The sequence below is a fragment of the Strongylocentrotus purpuratus genome, unplaced genomic scaffold (genome assembly GCF_000002235.5).
Source record: "Strongylocentrotus purpuratus isolate Spur 01 unplaced genomic scaffold, Spur_5.0 spur5_scaffold_3, whole genome shotgun sequence".
NCBI lineage: Eukaryota > Metazoa > Echinodermata > Echinoidea > Camarodonta > Strongylocentrotidae > Strongylocentrotus > Strongylocentrotus purpuratus.
In genome coordinates, this window is record NW_022145609.1 from 12,537,867 (window position 1) to 12,560,859 (window position 22,993).

The following is a 22,993-nucleotide window of genomic DNA, read 5'->3' on the forward strand; positions in this document are numbered from 1 at the left end:
AACATCGTTATATCTTATATTGACAGATTAATAGTCGTACTTTGACATGTTGGAATATCATTAGAGAAGGTTCCGTTGGCTAGGCAGGCTAGAGATGACATCCCAATAAGGTCGTAGCCAATGTTGCAGGAAAAATCACATGTTTTATTGTATGCCACATTCTGTCCCTCCATGCATAAAGATGAAAGGTTGAATGGCAGCTGAGAAACGTTGCAGGTCTCAACTAGACATTAAAGTTGATATCATAATGGCATGTAAAAGGATAAATAAAAAACATGTGTTCATATGTAGTGTTTGTCCAGTACCTCTTTATTCCTGCTGGGATGAATAGGAACATAGACAAAGGATGTTTGTCGACTTTGAAATACAGCACAAGAGAACTTTTTGATATCAAGAAGGCAATTAAGACCACTCCATTGAATCGGATTGATGACAGTCTATGGGAAGAACTCTGTGACTTAAACATAGCTAAGAGGCGTACAAGCAGAGCTGGTAGGAAGGTTGCAAGAAAGGCATTGTCTGCTCCACCAAGATCCATTTCTTCTCATGTATCCTGTAATACGCGATCTCTTCGTTTCGTCAGCAAAAGAGATAACATAGATGATGCCCTCATCAGAATTGAATTGCCTAGAAATCGTTGTGAATCTCAGCCCACACGTTTCGCACTCTGGAATGCGAGATCGATCAAGGCCAAAGGGAAAGCCACGACTGTTTGTGACTATGTCATACAAGATCGCATTGATGTGTTAGCCCTTACTGAGACCTGGCTAACAAACACAGACAGAGATCACCATGCCATTGCAACCATCCGCAAGACATTGGTGAATTATGACTTTCATCACATCCCACGGGCAACATCCACAGGTGGAGGAGTTGGTGTGATCCTGCATAAAGCTTTCGATGTCGTGTTCCATGACAGGCATGCCTTCTCTTCGTTTGAATACAGTGACCTTACCATCCACTCGTCGACAAAGCATCTCCGCCTAGTCACTGTATACAGACCTCCAACATCGAAGAAAAATAAACACTCGATCGCAGATTTTTGTCAAGAATTCTCTTCCTTCATTGAGATTCTCCAGGCGTCAAACAAGCCTCTACTACTTGTAGGAGACTTTAACATCCACGTCGACAACGAAGCTGATGCTAATTCTAGAGCATTCCTTGAGCTCCTTGATGGGGTTAGTTTCAGTAATCATGTTTGCTGTCCTACACATAAGGCTAAGCACACACTTGACCTGATCATCACCAGGGGAGAGAACCAGTTGGTTTCCAATGTTACAACCAGTCAGTCACTGCCATCTGACCATTCTGTTGTTACATGCGACCTCAAATTATCACGTCCTGCGCATATTCAGAAGAAATTTAAGTCCCGATCCCTCAAGACCATCGACCTGAGTTCATTCGCAGCTGATCTAGCATCATCAAGTGTCATCACCAACCCCCCAGATGATCCAGAACAGCTAGCGAACTTATTAGACAGTGAACTTCGAAACATTCTAGATTTACATGCTCCAGAACTTGAGAAGAATGTTATTCTACGTCCACACGCCCCCTGGTACAACCAACATCTTAGAAAGGCGAAACAAGAACGTAGACGCTGCGAGAGGAGAGCAACAAAGCCAACAAGCTTGCAAATCGACAAAGAGATCTACCAGAAACATTGCAAGCTCTACAATGATCTACTTTATGAAACCAAGGAATTGTATTTTCAGAACAAGATACAGGATGCAGATCAGAAGCAGCTTTTCCGCATAATGAATGATCTGACTTCTCCTACTGCAGGTTCCTGTTTACCACAGCACACAAGTCCATCTGAGCTCGCTCAAGATTTTAGTGACTTCTTCACAACCAAGATTAGACGTCTTCGCGACAACCTTGATCAGCAAATCTATGAAGACATCTCGGCTGATATTTCTTCATCAACCCATCATCACTTCATGAATTTTGACGAAGTCTCACAGGACGAGGTTTTGTCAATCATTAAGACCTCATCTTCAGCATCCTGTGCCTTGGACCCCTTGCCCACCATCCTCCTGAAGCGTTGCACATCTATTCTTGCTCCTCTCATCACAAAGTTCGTCAACCTGAGTTTCCAGACGGGCATATTTCCCACAGCCTTGAAACACGCTATAGTGTTTCCAAAACTTAAGAAATCGAATCTACCAGTCAACGAACTCAAGAATTTCAGACCAATCTCAAACATCCCCTACATGTCGAAGGTAGTAGAAAGGGCTGTCATGGGGCAATTTCTAGAGTACCTTGAAGAAAATGCCTTACTTCCTAAAACACAGTCAGCTTACCGAAAGCACCATAGTGTAGAAACAGCTCTTCTACGCGTAGAAAATGACTGCTTAGAGGCCTTAGACACCCATAAAGAAGTGATCCTCGTACTCCTAGATTTTACGGCCGCGTTCGACACTATAGACCATCCAATACTCCTGGAGAGACTTTCTGAGAATTTTGGAGTTTCAGGAAATGCAATGAAATGGTTCCACTCTTACCTTGCAGGAAGGAATCATGTGGTAAGAGTGAGCCTTGCTTCTTCAGGACCAGTAGAGGACACATGCGGCGTACCCCAAGGTTCGGTACTTGGACCGCTGCTGTTTACCCTGTACACTGCCCCAATCCATGACATCATATCTGATCATGGAATTCAGTCAATGTTATATGCTGACGACACTCAGATCTACCTGTCTTTCGACCCATCAGAGAGAGCATCTGCCGTTCTTCGAGTGAACAGATGCATAGCTGACATCCGCTCCTGGGCAGGCTTAAACAAGTTAAAAATTAATGACGGCAAAACGGAAGTTCTTCACTTTTCCTCCAGATTCCTCCCAAGAACACCCTCTGTTACGGTAACAGTCGGTGAGTCAGTTATTGAAGCCAAGGCCGAGGCTAGGAACTTGGGAATCATATTCGATGAGCACGCCACTAGGAAATCTCATGTCGCAGGGGTGTGTCGCTCTGCCATGTCATCCATCAGAAAGATAGGTCAAATTCGTAGGGTTTTAGACCGGAAGACAACTCTCACCCTCATTCATGCCTTCGTCACCTCCAAACTTGACACATGCAATGCACTTCTTCCTAATCTTCCTGCCAACGAACTGATGAAGCTTCAAAGAATTCAAAACATCGCAGCCAGAATCACAGAGGAAGCAACTGGTCTCACTTCTACCACATCCCTTCTCCGTAACCTCCACTGGCTCCCAATCAACAAGCGGATTCACTTTAAGATCCTACTTCTCACCTACAAGTCTCTCTCTAACTCTACCCCTTCTTATCTGTCTGAACTCATTCACACCTACACACCCTCCCGTGCTCTCAGATCCCAGAACAAACATCTTCTCCAGATTCCTCGTTTTAAGACCCAGTACTACGGCCGTAGCTCCTTCACCTTCAATGCTCCCACCCTCTGGAACTCTCTCCCGCTCGCCATTCGAACTGCACCTTCCATCCAGACCTTCAAGACTGCACTTAAGACCTACCTTTTTAAGAATTAATTATTAATCTATAATTTGAATTGAAATTGTATATGCCTACAACTTGTAATATATAAATAAAATCTTGAACCATAATTGTTGTATCATTATTTAAGAATGAATTATAATGTTTATCTATCTAGTTACTGTTATACTATTTTAGTTAAGATCTTGTCAGAATTTTTGTTTGAGGATAGTTCAATAGTAGTAATAATATGTAATAAATTAAGCTTGTAATACAATGTAAAGCGCATAGAGACATACCTTGTATAATGCGCTATAGAAATATAATTTATTATTATTATTATTATTATAGTGAATGAAGCGAAAAATTGAAGGATTGACAGTTATTTTCATTATTATAAACAAGCTACATCTACTTTCTATTAAAAACCTTAAAATTCCTTTAAATAAAATTGTGAATTATCGCGTTAGACAGATTGTTGTGTTACTGTGATAGCATTCTCTTTTGTATAAGGACTAACAAGCCGACCTCAGCAAATGACTTTTTACCACGGATCCTTCAAATGCCTCTTAAAATCTGTCATAGATAAAATCATATATAACTTGAAGTCGTCAACAAAAATCTACCCTTTTTTGAAAAATTGATAGAAAGTTTTTACCTTCACATGAAGGCAAAAAATCAGAGAGAGACGTGTTTGCCAGACATGTTACTGATGCAGATCCAACACGATTATATCCTACATCACATGAGTATGAACAGCTTTCTGTGTAATTGATGGATAGTCCTGCATCGCATTGTGACGCCACAGGAGATAGACGTGGTGGAAGCTCGGGTATGGAACAGGATACAACTGATTACATAAGGAAAATGTATGATGTGTTATAAAATAAACAGTCAGGTTTTAAACCATGACTTGGGAAGTGTTTTGATTTAATCATTTTCCTTTCTTAGGGTTTAACATAAAGCATATGAAATGAAGTACATTAATGGCATGAGAAATTGATTATGTGTAAAAATTGAAACATTTTACCACGCAAAACTCCAACATTAAAAATGAGGGTGAGATGATCAGTTCCAAAGTTGTCAAGAGAATAAAGGTTTTTCGGGAACATTGAAGGACTATTAAAAACATATTGTGATGATTCAATAACGATTTCTTTATTGGAAAAGTGAAGGTCATAGAATTTGTGTGAATTAAAAAATATTTTAGATCTCAACAAAACATGACAATGAATAAATCTTTCTACTACCCAGCGTCATAACTAATCCAAGAGAAAAACATCAACAGACTTACCCGCACAGGTAGGAAAAGGTGCTGATAGTTCTCCATCACTCTGACAGGTGACATCCTCTCCACTGATCACAGTATATCCTATGGAGCACTCAAAGATACAGGTTGTTTCGAAGTCAATAGAGCTCCCTGCATCACAGTTTCCAGATAGAGAAGAGAGTTCTGCCGAGAATACCTCAGGAAGCGGACAAGTCACAACTATTAGAAAGAGGCATGAAAATTGGAGAAAAAGTGAGGAAACAAAAACAAATGGAAATATTTAAGATTATAACCTTAAATATTCGACATTAAATTTGAGCCAAGAACAACTAAGCAGTTAATGATATTTACATCGTCTCCTGATAGACATATGGCCGCTAAGGTAAAACTTTACACATTGACTTTTTCCTGGGATTTGTGAGACTATAGAGCCAGGTGTCGTAGTCGAATGGTTTAAACACTTGACTGTAGATGCGGAAGTCATGGGTTCTATCTCCATCACAGTACTTATGTCCTTACGCAAGATGTTTATTCTGCATTGCTTCTCTTCGTCCATGTGGTTTCAGCCCCGGAGACAGTTCACGAGAAAAGACTTCTGGTAGCAGACAGACCACAACTAACAAAAAGACGCAGAACAGTACAGTTCATGCGCGTGAAAACTCACATGTTGCATGAGAACTCGCTCTTAGCATCACCCCACAGAATGATTTACATGAATCACATAATCAATTTAACATCGTTATATCTTATATTGACAGATTAATAGTCGTACTTTGACATGTTAGAATATATCATCAGAGAAGGTTCCGTTGGCTAGGCAGGCTAGAGATGACATCCCAATAAGGTTTCTATATCTACTCCGACTTCGTCTGCGAGGGGCTAATTACTTAGTAGTATGATTATCAAAATGTAATTGAATAAACTCTTTTTTCTGCAAAACATTGTTTCGTTTGTTTATTTGTTTTACCTGACCGGTAAGAAATCACGTGTATGCTTCTAAATGCTTGTTAAGTTAGTAAGCAGCCTACGGAAACCTACGGCCTTAATTCCTCTCAAGGGACTTGGTAACGAGGACGAATGCCTTACCAAAGGGCAGAAGCGCATCGACTTGGTTTCGAACCCGAGACTTACCGGTTACGAGACCACTGTACTGGTCTTCCACTGGGCCATCAAACCTCATCAAATACGTCTTCAAAATTAATAAACCCACCTTCGCACGAAGGGAGAGGAGCTGACAAAGTAGTGTCCTCCAGACAGGTCACGGACGATTCGCCAGTTAGATTGTATCCAACATCACAAACGAAATGACAGGTCGTATTGTAAGTCACACTTCCAAGGCACAATACATTGGATGTTAAGAGATTGGATGGTAGCTGGGGAACTTCACAAGCTACGACTGTAAAAAAGCAAGATATTAGCACAATCGCAAAGCATTTCTAAAAAAATCGACTTAAAGGGATCGTTTATAAATCTTAAATCTGGGATACACGGCCCTACGTGTTATGATGTCACCCCTGATTTCACCCATCGGCACGCCTCGCCTCAGGATGCGTCATCCCATACAGCCTATAAACAACTATTCCTCTCACAGCAGTCATAATATCTATACTATAACATAATAACTTTACATTGTAAAAACTTATGTAAGAATAACAGTAAAGATAAATCAATCTTCTTACTTTCACATGTTGGAACGTCATCAGAGAACGTTCCGTTGGCTAGGCAGGCTAGAGATGACATCCCAATAAGGTCGTAGCCAAGGTTGCAGGAAAAATCGCATGTTGTATTGTATGCAACATTCTGTCCCTCCGTGCATGAAGATTGGAGGTTGGGTGGCAGCTGTGGTACGTTACAGGTCTCAACTGCACATAAATGTTGATAACAATAGTGGCAGGTAAACTAATTGGTGAAAAAATACATGTTTAAATGTTACTGAACGAAGCGACAGATCATTTAAAAAGCATGATTTTGCACATTAATTGTACAGAATCGGTTGTTTGGAGAGAGATCATTCGAAGAACCTGAAACAGGTTTTATTCTCGAAAATAAGACAGTCATATTCGTTACAATAGACAAGCCCCACCTAATCTGTATTATACACATTAGTCTTCCTTTAAAATATATATTATATCGCTAACTTGTATATTTTAGGGGCATTAGAAAAGTTGTTGTGTTACTGTGAAAGCATCCTCTTTTCATATAAAAGCTAACAAGTGACTTTTGACGTTGAATCTTCAAATGTTTCCAACAATCAGTCATTGAAAAAAATAATATACAAATTGAAATCGTCAACAAAAATCTACCCTCATTTGAAAAATTCATGGAAAGTGAGAGAGAGAGAGAGAGAGAGAGAGAGGGAGAGATACGTGTTTGCCAGACATTGGTACACAAGGAGATCCTACAACATTGTATCCCACATCACAGACAATATGATACTTTCAACCAAGTCATTGTGCTCATTCATTTGAAAACTACTTTTTCAGCTGTCGTAGTGTCTAAGAGGATAATCTAAGATCAGGAAAATATCGACGGGAAAATCTTTGGATCTCTAGATAAGTTATCCAATCACCAACTAAATATTTTAGGGAAAAAAAATTGTACAAAATGTCAACTCCTTTAAAAATATGATTTAAAAAATTTTACCTTCACATTGAGGCAGAAAATCAGAGAGAGACGTGTTTGCCAGACACCTTACTGATGCAGATCCAACAAGATTATATCCTACATCACATGAGTATAAACAGCTTTCTGTGTAATTGATGGATAGTCCTGCATCGCATTGTGACGCCATAGGAGATAGACGTGGTGGAAGCTCGGGTACGGAACAGGATACAACTGATTACAAAAGGAAAATGTATGTTGTGTTTTAAAATAAACAGGCAGGTTTTAAACCATGACTTGGGAAGTGTTTTGATTTCAGCTTTTCTTTTCTTGGGGTTTGACATGAAGCATCTGAAATGAAGTGCATGAATGGCATAATAAATTGACTACCGGGTATGTGTAAATATTGACACATTTTACCGTAAAAAACTCCGAAGCTAAAACTAAGACTGAGATGAAAAGTTCCCAATTTGTCAAGAGAATAAAGGTTTTTCGCGATTAAATCCATTCATACTCATTCAAAGATATGGCATTTAATTGGAACCGAGTATCAATACAAGAAAACCATAGTTATTGCCAATTTGAAGAATGAAAGTTAATCAACTTATGCTTTAAAGAACAAAAATCTGTCTCTTAGCATCACCCCACAGAATGATTTACATGAATCACATAATCAATTTAACATCGTTATATCTTATATTGACAGATTAATAGTCGTACTTTGACATGTTGGAATATCATTAGAGAAGGTTCCGTTGGCTAGGCAGGCTAGAGATGACATCCCAATAAGGTCGTAGCCAATGTTGCAGGAAAAATCACATGTTTTATTGTATGCCACATTCTGTCCCTCCATGCATAAAGATGAAAGGTTGAATGGCAGCTGAGAAACGTTGCAGGTCTCAACTAGACATTAAAGTTGATATCATAATGGCATGTAAAAGGATAAATAAAAAACATGTGTTCATATGTAGTGTTTGTCCAGTACCTCTTTATTCCTGCTGGGATGAATAGGAACATAGACAAAGGATGTTTGTCGACTTTGAAATACAGCACAAGAGAACTTTTTGATATCAAGAAGGCAATTAAGACCACTCCATTGAATCGGATTGATGACAGTCTATGGGAAGAACTCTGTGACTTAAACATAGCTAAGAGGCGTACAAGCAGAGCTGGTAGGAAGGTTGCAAGAAAGGCATTGTCTGCTCCACCAAGATCCATTTCTTCTCATGTATCCTGTAATACGCGATCTCTTCGTTTCGTCAGCAAAAGAGATAACATAGATGATGCCCTCATCAGAATTGAATTGCCTAGAAATCGTTGTGAATCTCAGCCCACACGTTTCGCACTCTGGAATGCGAGATCGATCAAGGCCAAAGGGAAAGCCACGACTGTTTGTGACTATGTCATACAAGATCGCATTGATGTGTTAGCCCTTACTGAGACCTGGCTAACAAACACAGACAGAGATCACCATGCCATTGCAACCATCCGCAAGACATTGGTGAATTATGACTTTCATCACATCCCACGGGCAACATCCACAGGTGGAGGAGTTGGTGTGATCCTGCATAAAGCTTTCGATGTCGTGTTCCATGACAGGCATGCCTTCTCTTCGTTTGAATACAGTGACCTTACCATCCACTCGTCGACAAAGCATCTCCGCCTAGTCACTGTATACAGACCTCCAACATCGAAGAAAAATAAACACTCGATCGCAGATTTTTGTCAAGAATTCTCTTCCTTCATTGAGATTCTCCAGGCGTCAAACAAGCCTCTACTACTTGTAGGAGACTTTAACATCCACGTCGACAACGAAGCTGATGCTAATTCTAGAGCATTCCTTGAGCTCCTTGATGGGGTTAGTTTCAGTAATCATGTTTGCTGTCCTACACATAAGGCTAAGCACACACTTGACCTGATCATCACCAGGGGAGAGAACCAGTTGGTTTCCAATGTTACAACCAGTCAGTCACTGCCATCTGACCATTCTGTTGTTACATGCGACCTCAAATTATCACGTCCTGCGCATATTCAGAAGAAATTTAAGTCCCGATCCCTCAAGACCATCGACCTGAGTTCATTCGCAGCTGATCTAGCATCATCAAGTGTCATCACCAACCCCCCAGATGATCCAGAACAGCTAGCGAACTTATTAGACAGTGAACTTCGAAACATTCTAGATTTACATGCTCCAGAACTTGAGAAGAATGTTATTCTACGTCCACACGCCCCCTGGTACAACCAACATCTTAGAAAGGCGAAACAAGAACGTAGACGCTGCGAGAGGAGAGCAACAAAGCCAACAAGCTTGCAAATCGACAAAGAGATCTACCAGAAACATTGCAAGCTCTACAATGATCTACTTTATGAAACCAAGGAATTGTATTTTCAGAACAAGATACAGGATGCAGATCAGAAGCAGCTTTTCCGCATAATGAATGATCTGACTTCTCCTACTGCAGGTTCCTGTTTACCACAGCACACAAGTCCATCTGAGCTCGCTCAAGATTTTAGTGACTTCTTCACAACCAAGATTAGACGTCTTCGCGACAACCTTGATCAGCAAATCTATGAAGACATCTCGGCTGATATTTCTTCATCAACCCATCATCACTTCATGAATTTTGACGAAGTCTCACAGGACGAGGTTTTGTCAATCATTAAGACCTCATCTTCAGCATCCTGTGCCTTGGACCCCTTGCCCACCATCCTCCTGAAGCGTTGCACATCTATTCTTGCTCCTCTCATCACAAAGTTCGTCAACCTGAGTTTCCAGACGGGCATATTTCCCACAGCCTTGAAACACGCTATAGTGTTTCCAAAACTTAAGAAATCGAATCTACCAGTCAACGAACTCAAGAATTTCAGACCAATCTCAAACATCCCCTACATGTCGAAGGTAGTAGAAAGGGCTGTCATGGGGCAATTTCTAGAGTACCTTGAAGAAAATGCCTTACTTCCTAAAACACAGTCAGCTTACCGAAAGCACCATAGTGTAGAAACAGCTCTTCTACGCGTAGAAAATGACTGCTTAGAGGCCTTAGACACCCATAAAGAAGTGATCCTCGTACTCCTAGATTTTACGGCCGCGTTCGACACTATAGACCATCCAATACTCCTGGAGAGACTTTCTGAGAATTTTGGAGTTTCAGGAAATGCAATGAAATGGTTCCACTCTTACCTTGCAGGAAGGAATCATGTGGTAAGAGTGAGCCTTGCTTCTTCAGGACCAGTAGAGGACACATGCGGCGTACCCCAAGGTTCGGTACTTGGACCGCTGCTGTTTACCCTGTACACTGCCCCAATCCATGACATCATATCTGATCATGGAATTCAGTCAATGTTATATGCTGACGACACTCAGATCTACCTGTCTTTCGACCCATCAGAGAGAGCATCTGCCGTTCTTCGAGTGAACAGATGCATAGCTGACATCCGCTCCTGGGCAGGCTTAAACAAGTTAAAAATTAATGACGGCAAAACGGAAGTTCTTCACTTTTCCTCCAGATTCCTCCCAAGAACACCCTCTGTTACGGTAACAGTCGGTGAGTCAGTTATTGAAGCCAAGGCCGAGGCTAGGAACTTGGGAATCATATTCGATGAGCACGCCACTAGGAAATCTCATGTCGCAGGGGTGTGTCGCTCTGCCATGTCATCCATCAGAAAGATAGGTCAAATTCGTAGGGTTTTAGACCGGAAGACAACTCTCACCCTCATTCATGCCTTCGTCACCTCCAAACTTGACACATGCAATGCACTTCTTCCTAATCTTCCTGCCAACGAACTGATGAAGCTTCAAAGAATTCAAAACATCGCAGCCAGAATCACAGAGGAAGCAACTGGTCTCACTTCTACCACATCCCTTCTCCGTAACCTCCACTGGCTCCCAATCAACAAGCGGATTCACTTTAAGATCCTACTTCTCACCTACAAGTCTCTCTCTAACTCTACCCCTTCTTATCTGTCTGAACTCATTCACACCTACACACCCTCCCGTGCTCTCAGATCCCAGAACAAACATCTTCTCCAGATTCCTCGTTTTAAGACCCAGTACTACGGCCGTAGCTCCTTCACCTTCAATGCTCCCACCCTCTGGAACTCTCTCCCGCTCGCCATTCGAACTGCACCTTCCATCCAGACCTTCAAGACTGCACTTAAGACCTACCTTTTTAAGAATTAATTATTAATCTATAATTTGAATTGAAATTGTATATGCCTACAACTTGTAATATATAAATAAAATCTTGAACCATAATTGTTGTATCATTATTTAAGAATGAATTATAATGTTTATCTATCTAGTTACTGTTATACTATTTTAGTTAAGATCTTGTCAGAATTTTTGTTTGAGGATAGTTCAATAGTAGTAATAATATGTAATAAATTAAGCTTGTAATACAATGTAAAGCGCATAGAGACATACCTTGTATAATGCGCTATAGAAATATAATTTATTATTATTATTATTATTATAGTGAATGAAGCGAAAAATTGAAGGATTGACAGTTATTTTCATTATTATAAACAAGCTACATCTACTTTCTATTAAAAACCTTAAAATTCCTTTAAATAAAATTGTGAATTATCGCGTTAGACAGATTGTTGTGTTACTGTGATAGCATTCTCTTTTGTATAAGGACTAACAAGCCGACCTCAGCAAATGACTTTTTACCACGGATCCTTCAAATGCCTCTTAAAATCTGTCATAGATAAAATCATATATAACTTGAAGTCGTCAACAAAAATCTACCCTTTTTTGAAAAATTGATAGAAAGTTTTTACCTTCACATGAAGGCAAAAAATCAGAGAGAGACGTGTTTGCCAGACATGTTACTGATGCAGATCCAACACGATTATATCCTACATCACATGAGTATGAACAGCTTTCTGTGTAATTGATGGATAGTCCTGCATCGCATTGTGACGCCACAGGAGATAGACGTGGTGGAAGCTCGGGTATGGAACAGGATACAACTGATTACATAAGGAAAATGTATGATGTGTTATAAAATAAACAGTCAGGTTTTAAACCATGACTTGGGAAGTGTTTTGATTTAATCATTTTCCTTTCTTAGGGTTTAACATAAAGCATATGAAATGAAGTACATTAATGGCATGAGAAATTGATTATGTGTAAAAATTGAAACATTTTACCACGCAAAACTCCAACATTAAAAATGAGGGTGAGATGATCAGTTCCAAAGTTGTCAAGAGAATAAAGGTTTTTCGGGAACATTGAAGGACTATTAAAAACATATTGTGATGATTCAATAACGATTTCTTTATTGGAAAAGTGAAGGTCATAGAATTTGTGTGAATTAAAAAATATTTTAGATCTCAACAAAACATGACAATGAATAAATCTTTCTACTACCCAGCGTCATAACTAATCCAAGAGAAAAACATCAACAGACTTACCCGCACAGGTAGGAAAAGGTGCTGATAGTTCTCCATCACTCTGACAGGTGACATCCTCTCCACTGATCACAGTATATCCTATGGAGCACTCAAAGATACAGGTTGTTTCGAAGTCAATAGAGCTCCCTGCATCACAGTTTCCAGATAGAGAAGAGAGTTCTGCCGAGAATACCTCAGGAAGCGGACAAGTCACAACTATTAGAAAGAGGCATGAAAATTGGAGAAAAAGTGAGGAAACAAAAACAAATGGAAATATTTAAGATTATAACCTTAAATATTCGACATTAAATTTGAGCCAAGAACAACTAAGCAGTTAATGATATTTACATCGTCTCCTGATAGACATATGGCCGCTAAGGTAAAACTTTACACATTGACTTTTTCCTGGGATTTGTGAGACTATAGAGCCAGGTGTCGTAGTCGAATGGTTTAAACACTTGACTGTAGATGCGGAAGTCATGGGTTCTATCTCCATCACAGTACTTATGTCCTTACGCAAGATGTTTATTCTGCATTGCTTCTCTTCGTCCATGTGGTTTCAGCCCCGGAGACAGTTCACGAGAAAAGACTTCTGGTAGCAGACAGACCACAACTAACAAAAAGACGCAGAACAGTACAGTTCATGCGCGTGAAAACTCACATGTTGCATGAGAACTCGCTCTTAGCATCACCCCACAGAATGATTTACATGAATCACATAATCAATTTAACATCGTTATATCTTATATTGACAGATTAATAGTCGTACTTTGACATGTTAGAATATATCATCAGAGAAGGTTCCGTTGGCTAGGCAGGCTAGAGATGACATCCCAATAAGGTTTCTATATCTACTCCGACTTCGTCTGCGAGGGGCTAATTACTTAGTAGTATGATTATCAAAATGTAATTGAATAAACTCTTTTTTCTGCAAAACATTGTTTCGTTTGTTTATTTGTTTTACCTGACCGGTAAGAAATCACGTGTATGCTTCTAAATGCTTGTTAAGTTAGTAAGCAGCCTACGGAAACCTACGGCCTTAATTCCTCTCAAGGGACTTGGTAACGAGGACGAATGCCTTACCAAAGGGCAGAAGCGCATCGACTTGGTTTCGAACCCGAGACTTACCGGTTACGAGACCACTGTACTGGTCTTCCACTGGGCCATCAAACCTCATCAAATACGTCTTCAAAATTAATAAACCCACCTTCGCACGAAGGGAGAGGAGCTGACAAAGTAGTGTCCTCCAGACAGGTCACGGACGATTCGCCAGTTAGATTGTATCCAACATCACAAACGAAATGACAGGTCGTATTGTAAGTCACACTTCCAAGGCACAATACATTGGATGTTAAGAGATTGGATGGTAGCTGGGGAACTTCACAAGCTACGACTGTAAAAAAGCAAGATATTAGCACAATCGCAAAGCATTTCTAAAAAAATCGACTTAAAGGGATCGTTTATAAATCTTAAATCTGGGATACACGGCCCTACGTGTTATGATGTCACCCCTGATTTCACCCATCGGCACGCCTCGCCTCAGGATGCGTCATCCCATACAGCCTATAAACAACTATTCCTCTCACAGCAGTCATAATATCTATACTATAACATAATAACTTTACATTGTAAAAACTTATGTAAGAATAACAGTAAAGATAAATCAATCTTCTTACTTTCACATGTTGGAACGTCATCAGAGAACGTTCCGTTGGCTAGGCAGGCTAGAGATGACATCCCAATAAGGTCGTAGCCAAGGTTGCAGGAAAAATCGCATGTTGTATTGTATGCAACATTCTGTCCCTCCGTGCATGAAGATTGGAGGTTGGGTGGCAGCTGTGGTACGTTACAGGTCTCAACTGCACATAAATGTTGATAACAATAGTGGCAGGTAAACTAATTGGTGAAAAAATACATGTTTAAATGTTACTGAACGAAGCGACAGATCATTTAAAAAGCATGATTTTGCACATTAATTGTACAGAATCGGTTGTTTGGAGAGAGATCATTCGAAGAACCTGAAACAGGTTTTATTCTCGAAAATAAGACAGTCATATTCGTTACAATAGACAAGCCCCACCTAATCTGTATTATACACATTAGTCTTCCTTTAAAATATATATTATATCGCTAACTTGTATATTTTAGGGGCATTAGAAAAGTTGTTGTGTTACTGTGAAAGCATCCTCTTTTCATATAAAAGCTAACAAGTGACTTTTGACGTTGAATCTTCAAATGTTTCCAACAATCAGTCATTGAAAAAAATAATATACAAATTGAAATCGTCAACAAAAATCTACCCTCATTTGAAAAATTCATGGAAAGTGAGAGAGAGAGAGAGAGAGAGAGAGGGAGAGATACGTGTTTGCCAGACATTGGTACACAAGGAGATCCTACAACATTGTATCCCACATCACAGACAATATGATACTTTCAACCAAGTCATTGTGCTCATTCATTTGAAAACTACTTTTTCAGCTGTCGTAGTGTCTAAGAGGATAATCTAAGATCAGGAAAATATCGACGGGAAAATCTTTGGATCTCTAGATAAGTTATCCAATCACCAACTAAATATTTTAGGGAAAAAAAATTGTACAAAATGTCAACTCCTTTAAAAATATGATTTAAAAAATTTTACCTTCACATTGAGGCAGAAAATCAGAGAGAGACGTGTTTGCCAGACACCTTACTGATGCAGATCCAACAAGATTATATCCTACATCACATGAGTATAAACAGCTTTCTGTGTAATTGATGGATAGTCCTGCATCGCATTGTGACGCCATAGGAGATAGACGTGGTGGAAGCTCGGGTACGGAACAGGATACAACTGATTACAAAAGGAAAATGTATGTTGTGTTTTAAAATAAACAGGCAGGTTTTAAACCATGACTTGGGAAGTGTTTTGATTTCAGCTTTTCTTTTCTTGGGGTTTGACATGAAGCATCTGAAATGAAGTGCATGAATGGCATAATAAATTGACTACCGGGTATGTGTAAATATTGACACATTTTACCGTAAAAAACTCCGAAGCTAAAACTAAGACTGAGATGAAAAGTTCCCAATTTGTCAAGAGAATAAAGGTTTTTCGCGATTAAATCCATTCATACTCATTCAAAGATATGGCATTTAATTGGAACCGAGTATCAATACAAGAAAACCATAGTTATTGCCAATTTGAAGAATGAAAGTTAATCAACTTATGCTTTAAAGAACAAAAATCTGTCTCTTAGCATCACCCCACAGAATGATTTACATGAATCACATAATCAATTTAACATCGTTATATCTTATATTGACAGATTAATAGTCGTACTTTGACATGTTGGAATATCATTAGAGAAGGTTCCGTTGGCTAGGCAGGCTAGAGATGACATCCCAATAAGGTCGTAGCCAATGTTGCAGGAAAAATCACATGTTTTATTGTATGCCACATTCTGTCCCTCCATGCATAAAGATGAAAGGTTGAATGGCAGCTGAGAAACGTTGCAGGTCTCAACTAGACATTAAAGTTGATATCATAATGGCATGTAAAAGGATAAATAAAAAACATGTGTTCATATGTAGTGTTTGTCCAGTACCTCTTTATTCCTGCTGGGATGAATAGGAACATAGACAAAGGATGTTTGTCGACTTTGAAATACAGCACAAGAGAACTTTTTGATATCAAGAAGGCAATTAAGACCACTCCATTGAATCGGATTGATGACAGTCTATGGGAAGAACTCTGTGACTTAAACATAGCTAAGAGGCGTACAAGCAGAGCTGGTAGGAAGGTTGCAAGAAAGGCATTGTCTGCTCCACCAAGATCCATTTCTTCTCATGTATCCTGTAATACGCGATCTCTTCGTTTCGTCAGCAAAAGAGATAACATAGATGATGCCCTCATCAGAATTGAATTGCCTAGAAATCGTTGTGAATCTCAGCCCACACGTTTCGCACTCTGGAATGCGAGATCGATCAAGGCCAAAGGGAAAGCCACGACTGTTTGTGACTATGTCATACAAGATCGCATTGATGTGTTAGCCCTTACTGAGACCTGGCTAACAAACACAGACAGAGATCACCATGCCATTGCAACCATCCGCAAGACATTGGTGAATTATGACTTTCATCACATCCCACGGGCAACATCCACAGGTGGAGGAGTTGGTGTGATCCTGCATAAAGCTTTCGATGTCGTGTTCCATGACAGGCATGCCTTCTCTTCGTTTGAATACAGTGACCTTACCATCCACTCGTCGACAAAGCATCTCCGCCTAGTCACTGTATACAGACCTCCAACATCGAAGAAAAATAAACACTCGATCGCAGATTTTTGTCAAGAATTCTCTTCCTTCATTGAGATTCTCCAGGCGTCAAACAAGCCTCTACTACTTGTAGGAGACTTTAACATCCACGTCGACAACGAAGCTGATGCTAATTCTAGAGCATTCCTTGAGCTCCTTGATGGGGTTAGTTTCAGTAATCATGTTTGCTGTCCTACACATAAGGCTAAGCACACACTTGACCTGATCATCACCAGGGGAGAGAACCAGTTGGTTTCCAATGTTACAACCAGTCAGTCACTGCCATCTGACCATTCTGTTGTTACATGCGACCTCAAATTATCACGTCCTGCGCATATTCAGAAGAAATTTAAGTCCCGATCCCTCAAGACCATCGACCTGAGTTCATTCGCAGCTGATCTAGCATCATCAAGTGTCATCACCAACCCCCCAGATGATCCAGAACAGCTAGCGAACTTATTAGACAGTGAACTTCGAAACATTCTAGATTTACATGCTCCAGAACTTGAGAAGAATGTTATTCTACGTCCACACGCCCCCTGGTACAACCAACATCTTAGAAAGGCGAAACAAGAACGTAGACGCTGCGAGAGGAGAGCAACAAAGCCAACAAGCTTGCAAATCGACAAAGAGATCTACCAGAAACATTGCAAGCTCTACAATGATCTACTTTATGAAACCAAGGAATTGTATTTTCAGAACAAGATACAGGATGCAGATCAGAAGCAGCTTTTCCGCATAATGAATGATCTGACTTCTCCTACTGCAGGTTCCTGTTTACCACAGCACACAAGTCCATCTGAGCTCGCTCAAGATTTTAGTGACTTCTTCACAACCAAGATTAGACGTCTTCGCGACAACCTTGATCAGCAAATCTATGAAGACATCTCGGCTGATATTTCTTCATCAACCCATCATCACTTCATGAATTTTGACGAAGTCTCACAGGACGAGGTTTTGTCAATCATTAAGACCTCATCTTCAGCATCCTGTGCCTTGGACCCCTTGCCCACCATCCTCCTGAAGCGTTGCACATCTATTCTTGCTCCTCTCATCACAAAGTTCGTCAACCTGAGTTTCCAGACGGGCATATTTCCCACAGCCTTGAAACACGCTATAGTGTTTCCAAAACTTAAGAAATCGAATCTACCAGTCAACGAACTCAAGAATTTCAGACCAATCTCAAACATCCCCTACATGTCGAAGGTAGTAGAAAGGGCTGTCATGGGGCAATTTCTAGAGTACCTTGAAGAAAATGCCTTACTTCCTAAAACACAGTCAGCTTACCGAAAGCACCATAGTGTAGAAACAGCTCTTCTACGCGTAGAAAATGACTGCTTAGAGGCCTTAGACACCCATAAAGAAGTGATCCTCGTACTCCTAGATTTTACGGCCGCGTTCGACACTATAGACCATCCAATACTCCTGGAGAGACTTTCTGAGAATTTTGGAGTTTCAGGAAATGCAATGAAATGGTTCCACTCTTACCTTGCAGGAAGGAATCATGTGGTAAGAGTGAGCCTTGCTTCTTCAGGACCAGTAGAGGACACATGCGGCGTACCCCAAGGTTCGGTACTTGGACCGCTGCTGTTTACCCTGTACACTGCCCCAATCCATGACATCATATCTGATCATGGAATTCAGTCAATGTTATATGCTGACGACACTCAGATCTACCTGTCTTTCGACCCATCAGAGAGAGCATCTGCCGTTCTTCGAGTGAACAGATGCATAGCTGACATCCGCTCCTGGGCAGGCTTAAACAAGTTAAAAATTAATGACGGCAAAACGGAAGTTCTTCACTTTTCCTCCAGATTCCTCCCAAGAACACCCTCTGTTACGGTAACAGTCGGTGAGTCAGTTATTGAAGCCAAGGCCGAGGCTAGGAACTTGGGAATCATATTCGATGAGCACGCCACTAGGAAATCTCATGTCGCAGGGGTGTGTCGCTCTGCCATGTCATCCATCAGAAAGATAGGTCAAATTCGTAGGGTTTTAGACCGGAAGACAACTCTCACCCTCATTCATGCCTTCGTCACCTCCAAACTTGACACATGCAATGCACTTCTTCCTAATCTTCCTGCCAACGAACTGATGAAGCTTCAAAGAATTCAAAACATCGCAGCCAGAATCACAGAGGAAGCAACTGGTCTCACTTCTACCACATCCCTTCTCCGTAACCTCCACTGGCTCCCAATCAACAAGCGGATTCACTTTAAGATCCTACTTCTCACCTACAAGTCTCTCTCTAACTCTACCCCTTCTTATCTGTCTGAACTCATTCACACCTACACACCCTCCCGTGCTCTCAGATCCCAGAACAAACATCTTCTCCAGATTCCTCGTTTTAAGACCCAGTACTACGGCCGTAGCTCCTTCACCTTCAATGCTCCCACCCTCTGGAACTCTCTCCCGCTCGCCATTCGAACTGCACCTTCCATCCAGACCTTCAAGACTGCACTTAAGACCTACCTTTTTAAGAATTAATTATTAATCTATAATTTGAATTGAAATTGTATATGCCTACAACTTGTAATATATAAATAAAATCTTGAACCATAATTGTTGTATCATTATTTAAGAATGAATTATAATGTTTATCTATCTAGTTACTGTTATACTATTTTAGTTAAGATCTTGTCAGAATTTTTGTTTGAGGATAGTTCAATAGTAGTAATAATATGTAATAAATTAAGCTTGTAATACAATGTAAAGCGCATAGAGACATACCTTGTATAATGCGCTATAGAAATATAATTTATTATTATTATTATTATTATAGTGAATGAAGCGAAAAATTGAAGGATTGACAGTTATTTTCATTATTATAAACAAGCTACATCTACTTTCTATTAAAAACCTTAAAATTCCTTTAAATAAAATTGTGAATTATCGCGTTAGACAGATTGTTGTGTTACTGTGATAGCATTCTCTTTTGTATAAGGACTAACAAGCCGACCTCAGCAAATGACTTTTTACCACGGATCCTTCAAATGCCTCTTAAAATCTGTCATAGATAAAATCATATATAACTTGAAGTCGTCAACAAAAATCTACCCTTTTTTGAAAAATTGATAGAAAGTTTTTACCTTCACATGAAGGCAAAAAATCAGAGAGAGACGTGTTTGCCAGACATGTTACTGATGCAGATCCAACACGATTATATCCTACATCACATGAGTATGAACAGCTTTCTGTGTAATTGATGGATAGTCCTGCATCGCATTGTGACGCCACAGGAGATAGACGTGGTGGAAGCTCGGGTATGGAACAGGATACAACTGATTACATAAGGAAAATGTATGATGTGTTATAAAATAAACAGTCAGGTTTTAAACCATGACTTGGGAAGTGTTTTGATTTAATCATTTTCCTTTCTTAGGGTTTAACATAAAGCATATGAAATGAAGTACATTAATGGCATGAGAAATTGATTATGTGTAAAAATTGAAACATTTTACCACGCAAAACTCCAACATTAAAAATGAGGGTGAGATGATCAGTTCCAAAGTTGTCAAGAGAATAAAGGTTTTTCGGGAACATTGAAGGACTATTAAAAACATATTGTGATGATTCAATAACGATTTCTTTATTGGAAAAGTGAAGGTCATAGAATTTGTGTGAATTAAAAAATATTTTAGATCTCAACAAAACATGACAATGAATAAATCTTTCTACTACCCAGCGTCATAACTAATCCAAGAGAAAAACATCAACAGACTTACCCGCACAGGTAGGAAAAGGTGCTGATAGTTCTCCATCACTCTGACAGGTGACATCCTCTCCACTGATCACAGTATATCCTATGGAGCACTCAAAGATACAGGTTGTTTCGAAGTCAATAGAGCTCCCTGCATCACAGTTTCCAGATAGAGAAGAGAGTTCTGCCGAGAATACCTCAGGAAGCGGACAAGTCACAACTATTAGAAAGAGGCATGAAAATTGGAGAAAAAGTGAGGAAACAAAAACAAATGGAAATATTTAAGATTATAACCTTAAATATTCGACATTAAATTTGAGCCAAGAACAACTAAGCAGTTAATGATATTTACATCGTCTCCTGATAGACATATGGCCGCTAAGGTAAAACTTTACACATTGACTTTTTCCTGGGATTTGTGAGACTATAGAGCCAGGTGTCGTAGTCGAATGGTTTAAACACTTGACTGTAGATGCGGAAGTCATGGGTTCTATCTCCATCACAGTACTTATGTCCTTACGCAAGATGTTTATTCTGCATTGCTTCTCTTCGTCCATGTGGTTTCAGCCCCGGAGACAGTTCACGAGAAAAGACTTCTGGTAGCAGACAGACCACAACTAACAAAAAGACGCAGAACAGTACAGTTCATGCGCGTGAAAACTCACATGTTGCATGAGAACTCGCTCTTAGCATCACCCCACAGAATGATTTACATGAATCACATAATCAATTTAACATCGTTATATCTTATATTGACAGATTAATAGTCGTACTTTGACATGTTAGAATATATCATCAGAGAAGGTTCCGTTGGCTAGGCAGGCTAGAGATGACATCCCAATAAGGTTTCTATATCTACTCCGACTTCGTCTGCGAGGGGCTAATTACTTAGTAGTATGATTATCAAAATGTAATTGAATAAACTCTTTTTTCTGCAAAACATTGTTTCGTTTGTTTATTTGTTTTACCTGACCGGTAAGAAATCACGTGTATGCTTCTAAATGCTTGTTAAGTTAGTAAGCAGCCTACGGAAACCTACGGCCTTAATTCCTCTCAAGGGACTTGGTAACGAGGACGAATGCCTTACCAAAGGGCAGAAGCGCATCGACTTGGTTTCGAACCCGAGACTTACCGGTTACGAGACCACTGTACTGGTCTTCCACTGGGCCATCAAACCTCATCAAATACGTCTTCAAAATTAATAAACCCACCTTCGCACGAAGGGAGAGGAGCTGACAAAGTAGTGTCCTCCAGACAGGTCACGGACGATTCGCCAGTTAGATTGTATCCAACATCACAAACGAAATGACAGGTCGTATTGTAAGTCACACTTCCAAGGCACAATACATTGGATGTTAAGAGATTGGATGGTAGCTGGGGAACTTCACAAGCTACGACTGTAAAAAAGCAAGATATTAGCACAATCGCAAAGCATTTCTAAAAAAATCGACTTAAAGGGATCGTTTATAAATCTTAAATCTGGGATACACGGCCCTACGTGTTATGATGTCACCCCTGATTTCACCCATCGGCACGCCTCGCCTCAGGATGCGACATCCCATAGAGCCTATAAACAACTATTCCTCTCACAGCAGTCATAATATCTATACTATAACATAATAACTTTACATTTTAAAAACTTATGTAAGAATAACAGTAAAGATAAATCAATCTTCTTACTTTCACATGTTGGAACGTCATCAGAGAACGTTCCGTTGGCTAGGCAGGCTAGAGATGACATCCCAATAAGGTCGTAGCCAAGGTTGCAGGAAAAATCGCATGTTGTATTGTATGCAACATTCTGTCCCTCCGTGCATGAAGATTGGAGGTTGGGTGGCAGCTGTGGTACGTTACAGGTCTCAACTGCACATAAATGTTGATAACAATAGTGGCAGGTAAACTAATTGGTGAAAAAATACATGTTTAAATGTTACTGAACGAAGCGACAGATCATTTAAAAAGCATGATTTTGCACATTAATTGTACAGAATCGGTTGTTTGGAGAGAGATCATTCGAAGAACCTGAAACAGGTTTTATTCTCGAAAATAAGACAGTCATATTCGTTACAATAGACAAGCCCCACCTAATCTGTATTATACACATTAGTCTTCCTTTAAAATATATATTATATCGCTAACTTGTATATTTTAGGGGCATTAGAAAAGTTGTTGTGTTACTGTGAAAGCATCCTCTTTTCATATAAAAGCTAACAAGTGACTTTGGACGTTGAATCTTCAAATGTTTCCAACAATCAGTCATTGAAAAAAATAATATACAAATTGAAATCGTCA

General features: G+C 39.8%; 1 protein-coding gene across 1 annotated transcript in view; it reads right to left on the reverse strand.

Moving 5' to 3' along the window:
- LOC105437509 (sushi, von Willebrand factor type A, EGF and pentraxin domain-containing protein 1-like) overlaps positions 1 to 22,993 on the reverse strand; it is a 45,317-nt gene that overhangs the window by 17,827 nt on the left and 4,497 nt on the right. Inside the window, exons 6-22 of the mRNA XM_030996976.1 lie at positions 22,382 to 22,564; positions 21,913 to 22,098; positions 20,727 to 20,921; positions 20,091 to 20,282; positions 16,029 to 16,211; positions 15,351 to 15,542; positions 14,389 to 14,571; positions 13,920 to 14,105; positions 12,734 to 12,928; positions 12,098 to 12,289; positions 8,036 to 8,218; positions 7,358 to 7,549; positions 6,394 to 6,576; positions 5,925 to 6,110; positions 4,739 to 4,933; positions 4,103 to 4,294; positions 41 to 223 (exon numbers count right to left, since the gene is read on the reverse strand). Coding sequence (XP_030852836.1) covers positions 41 to 223; positions 4,103 to 4,294; positions 4,739 to 4,933; positions 5,925 to 6,110; positions 6,394 to 6,576; positions 7,358 to 7,549; positions 8,036 to 8,218; positions 12,098 to 12,289; positions 12,734 to 12,928; positions 13,920 to 14,105; positions 14,389 to 14,571; positions 15,351 to 15,542; positions 16,029 to 16,211; positions 20,091 to 20,282; positions 20,727 to 20,921; positions 21,913 to 22,098; positions 22,382 to 22,564 — 3,201 coding nt within the window. The remainder of the gene's footprint in view (positions 1 to 40; positions 224 to 4,102; positions 4,295 to 4,738; positions 4,934 to 5,924; positions 6,111 to 6,393; positions 6,577 to 7,357; positions 7,550 to 8,035; positions 8,219 to 12,097; positions 12,290 to 12,733; positions 12,929 to 13,919; positions 14,106 to 14,388; positions 14,572 to 15,350; positions 15,543 to 16,028; positions 16,212 to 20,090; positions 20,283 to 20,726; positions 20,922 to 21,912; positions 22,099 to 22,381; positions 22,565 to 22,993) is intronic.